This window comes from Arachis ipaensis, chromosome B04 (genome assembly GCF_000816755.2).
Source record: "Arachis ipaensis cultivar K30076 chromosome B04, Araip1.1, whole genome shotgun sequence".
Lineage (NCBI taxonomy): Eukaryota > Viridiplantae > Streptophyta > Magnoliopsida > Fabales > Fabaceae > Arachis > Arachis ipaensis.
The window spans coordinates 42,725,032-42,731,296 of NC_029788.2; the positions used below are offsets into that span (position 1 = coordinate 42,725,032).

The window sequence follows — 6,265 nt, forward strand, 5'->3', positions numbered from 1 at the left end:
ATCCAAATATCTGGAGCAGAATGTCAAAATCTCATCGGATAAATAGCCCTCCGCAATTGAGCCTTCTGCTTGTGCCCTGTTATGCACGTATTGCTTCAATCGTCCTAAGTACCTTTTACATAAATACGACATAACGCTTAGTATATACGTAATGAAATTGAAAAAAAAGATGTCTTAAATGCATTTAGTAGCAAGCTAACCTTTTTATTGGATACATCCACCGATAATGTACCGAGCCACCAAGTTTTAGTTCATCAACAAGATGCACCGTAAGGTGAACCATGACAGTGAAGAAGGATGGACGAAAAATCATTTTCATCTGACACAGAGTTTGCACAACATGATTCTGAAGGGCACCAAGCTGCATAGGGTTTACAGCTTTTCCACAGAGTTCTCGAAAAAATGAGGACAGATTCGCAATCACAGTCGATACTGGACTCGGCAATGCATTCTTCACCAAAATTAGAAGTAATTGTTCCATTAGAATGTGGCAGTCGTGACTTTTCAACCCATACAACTTGCGCTGCCGGATATCAACACAACGAGCAATATTGCTCGAGTAACCATCTGAAAAGACCACGTTCTGTAGAGTCTTCAGGAATACATCCTTCTGTGGATTCCACATTGTGAAGATTGCCGAAGGATATTTACCACCTTCGTCCAGCCATCATTCAGGCCTTATGCCCATGCTTTGTAAATCTTTGCGGGCTTTAAGATTATCTTTTGATTTGACGCTATCCTTTAAGATAGTGAAGACCACATTGTCACAAATATTTTTCTCTATATGCATCACGTCAAGGTTATGACGCAACATGTGATCCTTCGAGTACGAGAGTTCAAAGAACACACTCCTCTTCTTCCAATACGAGTCATCTTGGTCTGCATCTTCACCAATGCGTCTTCTTTTAGCTGTCAAAGTTGAGTTCTTCCCAAACGATAGTTGCATGTTACACTGCTGCCTTAAGACATCTGTTCCAGAATACTTCTTCGGTGGATCTCTGCTTTCAACTTGTCCGTCAAATCTACTCCGGTCTAGTCTATATTTATGGCCCTGATTCAAGAAGCGGCGATGGCCCGTGTAACACCATTTTCGATTGAATGTTAGTCGCTGAGCCTTAGCGTCTATGTTACACGTGGGACATGCTAACCCACTGTACGTGTTCCACCCAGATAAATTTCCCAACCCTGAAAAATCACTAATAGTCCACATTAACGCCGCACGCATCTTGAAAGTGGTCTCCTTATTAGCATCATAAGTTTCAACGCCATCCCAGAGTTGCTTCAACTCATCCACCAAGGACTTCAAATAAACATTAATGTCGTTACCCAGCATTTTAGGACCGGAAATAATCATAGATAGTATAAAAGATACCTGTTTCATGCATAGCCAGGGAGGAAGATTGTACGGAATAAGAATCACATGCCAAATGGAATACTTCGTAGTCATATTTCCGAAAGGATTAAATCCGTCACTAGCTAAAGCTAAACGAACACTGTGAGGATTTTTAGAAAAAAAAAAGGATACTTTGCATCAAAGTCTTTCCATGCTTCAGCGTCCCTTGGATGCCTCAAGTACCCATCATTATTATCTGCCTCTTTATGCCATAACATGTCAGATGAAGTTTTGCTACACATGAATAATCGTTGCAGTCGTGGTATAAGAGGAAAGTAACGGAGAGTCTTCGCTGGGAGAGGCTTTCCATTTTTTCTGACAGGTATTTTGAGTTTCGTAACGGAACCCTTTCGCGTCTTTTGCTTCCATCGTGAAGTCCCACACTGCTTGCATTTGGTCGCGTTCTCATCATCACCCCGATACAACATGCAATCATTCGGGCATGCATCTATCTTTTTGTATTCAATCCCCAACTTTCGGATAGTTTTCTTGGCTTCATACAAAGTGGACGGGAGTTTGGCTTGCTCAAATGCATCTCGCAATAAGTCCAAAATCAAAGTCATAGCCTTGTCACTCACACCACACATACACTTAATGTGATAAAGCTTCACTAGGAAAGACAACTTTGAGTATTTCGAGCAGCCGGCATATAATTCCTCCGCTCCATCCGCAAGAAGATCGGCAAAATCCCGTGCCTCGCAACTTGGACTATCGTACAAGTACGGAAACTCCAGATCATCGTCTTTTACAGGATCTCCTGTTGTGGTCTCCTCACTTCCAGGAGGCATTGTGAAGTTAAATGCCTCGTGCACCATTTGAAGATATGGATTCACCTTACTTGTAGGTTTCTCAACTATCGGTGTTCAAGTAGAGCTCTCCTCAGCTGGTTTCTCACCATGACGTAACCACAAAGTATATCTAGGGGAAAAGGGCTTTATCAACAGGTGGTCGTACGTATCCTCTCTTATTTGCATAAATTGAAACCCACATTGAGGGCATGGACACTTTATCATGTTATTCGAAGATGCATTCACAAATGCAAAGTCTAGGAACTTATTAAGTCCTCGTCTATATTCTATGCTATCTCGTGGCTTAAGAATCTAGGTTTTTTTCATATCTATTATACACCAAATATATGGTTTAATAATGTGTAGTAAAGGTAGAATATAAAATTAATATAAAACAAAAAATACACTACATAAGTACAATTATAATACGACGATAAAATTTTCGCCAATTAATTTTTGGCACAAAATATCAAGATTCATTATTACATATAATAGTTATCCATCTAAGTTCATTCATGGAGTACCTTACGAAAATTTTATCTACGTAAAACACTCCTCTTATAACCTTTTTATAAGTTGGAATTCAAAATTTGTGTACTCTTATTTTTATTCAAGGTTTATTTTTATGTTTTATTTTGGGTATGTTAATAAAAAATTTTAGCATTAGTTTTAATTTTTAACTTTTAGAAAAAGTAAATAAAAAATGCGACAACTTAATAAATTAGAAGGTTAAGGAACAATTTTATTACAGAAGAAATTAAGTTTATTTATTGACCATAAAAATACATATAATTCAATCTTAAATGAACTCAAAGTAAATATATATATTTATTTAATTTTTTAAATTTTACATGAATTATTAAAATTATGATATAATGAATGTACTCCTTTTAAAAAAATTGAAAAAGACTTCATAACAATTTTCGTTGTTGGATGAAAACTTGACTCGAAAACTATACCAGTAAAATAAGTAATAAAAAGTTGACATAAGATTTAACATTCTTGTTATTTGGTACAAATATGAGTATAATAAAAAAATCATTGTTTCCATATATAGTAACACATTGCTCAATTTTTTGTATTTTTAGAGTTATTTTTTTCTAGTTTCCGTCCTTAATTTTAAACTTTAAAAAAAATTGTTAAGAAAAAAAGTACTAATATCAACTAATTTTAATTTTCAACTTCTATTAAAAATGAAATTATGTGCCTTTGTAGTTTGTATGCATTATATAATAAAATTGAAAATACATATAATAAAAAAATAAAAGTTTATTTTTATGTTTTATTTTAGGTATATTAATAAAAAATTTTAACATTAGTTTTAATTTTTTACTTTTAGGAAAAGTAAATAAAAAATGCGACTTTTTTTATAAATTAGAATATTAAAAAATAATTTTATTATAGAAGAAATTAAGTCTATTTCTTGACCATAGGAATACAGATAATTCAATCTTGAATGTAAGCAAAGTAAATATATATTTATTTAATTTTTTAATTTTTATAATAATTATTAAAATCATGATATAATGGATGTACTCCTGTTAAAAAATTGAAAATGACTTCATAACAATTTTTTTTGTTGGATGAAAACATGACTCGAAAACTATAAAGTCTAATTTAAACAACTGTTCATAAGTAAAATAAGTAATAAAAATTGGATATACGATTTAACCTTCTTGTTATTTAGTACAAATATAAATATAATAAAAAAATTATTGTTTCCATATATAGTAACACAAAATTCAATTTTTTTTTATTTTTTAGAGCTATTTATTTTTTTAGTTTTCGTCTTTAATTTTTAACTTTAATTAAAATTTGTTAAGCAAAAAAGTACTAATATCAGCTAACTTTAATATTCAACTTATATTCTAAATGAAATTATGTGACTTTGTAGTTTGTATGCATTATATAATAAAATTGAAAATACATATAATAAAAAAATAAAACTTATTTGTTCGTTACATTTATAGGAGTATAGATGATTAACATAAGAGTTATGAGACAATTTTTTTCTATATTACTTTTAAGATATATATGGTAGTGACTACTGACGATTAAAGAGAACATAAAAAGAGATTAAAAATATGAAGCAACTTAGATAATATTCACGTCTTTAATAATATGTATAATAAAAAAAATTCTTTAAAATGATGTAATTCACAGAAAATTTTTTTTGGGATAAATTACAAATCATCAATAGAGTGACTACTAATTAGTACTCAGACGAGGAACACATTAAAGACATAAAAAGTTGAGACAGACTATTTTAATTAAGTATTAAATTTTTTATAATATAGGATTAATATTTATAATTACAAAATGAATAATCTAAATATTAATTCAATATGTCAAATAATATTGACATTACTAAATGACCATTTCATAAAAATAAATAATCAGGACATATTGAGAATATTATTATGACAAACCAAAAAAAGGAACTAATAACTCGTTACGCACCTTATGTTTATAAAAAATGCCAAAAGAATACTCTGTATCAAAAAGAGGTAAAAGAATTAGTAAACAAAAAATTACATCCAAAAAATTTATCTCTTCATCAAAATATTTTCAAAAAGTTTTATCATGAAAAATAATTTAAGATAATTATATTCTAAACCAATAATTTAGGAATATTTCATCTAAAATAAAATATTTCACATACAACAAATATAAAAATAGAAAAAAAGAGTTCGTCAATATAAAACGTCCAAAACCAATTTATTGTTTCTCCTTATATAGAACATAAATAGTCGAAAAAATATAAATTGAAGCCATCATTAAAATTTTTAGTAAAATATTTATAAACATTAGGTAATTAAACAAAAATTACTTTCGACATATTCATTTTGACTTATTTTCTTGTTTATTGTATTCTTAAATATACTCGGTAAAACAGCAAAAATTGGATATTTTAAAAACCGAAATTAGACTGGTGAACCGGTCGAGATTTGGTCAAGACCTGGCTGATTTTTTGAAGCAACATAATAATGTTGCCGTTGCAGCCCCCATTTAGCCCTAATTATAGCCCACTCCAAGAGAAATGAAGAGATCCAGATTCCAGAGTTCAGAGCGCCGCCCTCACGCGAAGGGCTCCGCCCAATCTCCTCCAGCGCGTCGTCCGTCAACTACGTCCAGCCATATCCGCGTGCCACCGCCGTCGTTCCTCAAGTTGCTCCCTTCCCCTCCGTAGCAGCCCTTCTTCCCTTCCATTAAGCAGCCACCGTGGTAACCGCGAAGCCTCCCTCGCGCACCCACGCTGTCGCTTGCTCTGTTCCTTACTCGGTTCGAAGGTGCTCCAACACTGCTACTTGCCTTGGTCACTCGGTGGCTCTGTCTCCCCTCCATCAACGTTGACGGAATCTTCGAGCTTCCAGGTATTTTTTTTAAAGATACGAAGGTTCGATTAACTTGCTGAATAACTGTTGCGGTGTTTCATGTCTCTGTATCTGTAATGGGTTTTATTAAATTTTTTTTATTCTATGAAGCTCTATGCTGTGATGTTTGTGAAGCTATGATGCATGTCTCTGATTTACTGAAATTTTATTTACTGATATGTTAATTTTTTGAGCTGTGATTGAGCTAGAAATTATTGAACTGAACTGTGAACTTTGTTTAACAATAATGGTTATTTACTAAGCTGATTTTTCTTTGTTTATTTAACTGAATATGCATGATTTATTTTGAGATTTAAAGTTTATGTAACTCTGTGCTAGTGATACGCTAAGTCTGGTGCCTTGTTATACCATGTCTATAATTTGGATTCCATAAAATAAAAAAAATAAAGCCCCTCTCTCTCTCTAATCTCCACACGAAATCCTAGCAAATCTCTCTCTCTCCCAGACCGCCAGCAGCAGCAACTAGTGAGCCTATCTTCGATCCCCTCTGTGCCCGAGCTCACTCCCCCTCTTCCGTCGCCGTCATTTGGATTCCTCCTTCGCTGTCGGTCTTCAATTTAATTTTGCTTGTTTTGTACTTTTATTTGGTTTTTTTATTTTTTATTCTGAGTTTGCTAATTTCTGCTTATTTTAAGTTACTGAATTTCTGAGTTTGTAAGCCTCCATCCCTACCCTGCTTCAGTTTTATT

General features: G+C 32.8%; 1 protein-coding gene across 1 annotated transcript; it reads right to left on the reverse strand.

Annotated features, from left to right (window-relative positions):
* Nucleotides 668-2,181, reverse strand: LOC107636463. Its single transcript, XM_016339969.1, has 2 exons — nt 1,577-2,181; nt 668-1,493 (listed from the first exon to the last, which is right to left on the reverse strand). The coding sequence occupies exons 1-2, from the start codon at nt 2,179-2,181 to the stop codon at nt 668-670; spliced, it is 1,431 nt and encodes a 476-aa protein (XP_016195455.1).

Bases quoted from the DNA above. Each gene is read 5' to 3' on its own strand.
- LOC107636463 (XM_016339969.1), bottom strand. From the start codon at position 2,181: ATGCCTCCTGGAAGTGAGGAGACCACAACAGGAGATCCTGTAAAAGAC. The intron at 1,494-1,576 runs GTACTTGAGGCA...AAATCCTCACAG, and splicing joins GAGGCAGATAATAATGATGG to TGTTCGTTTAGCTTTAGCTA.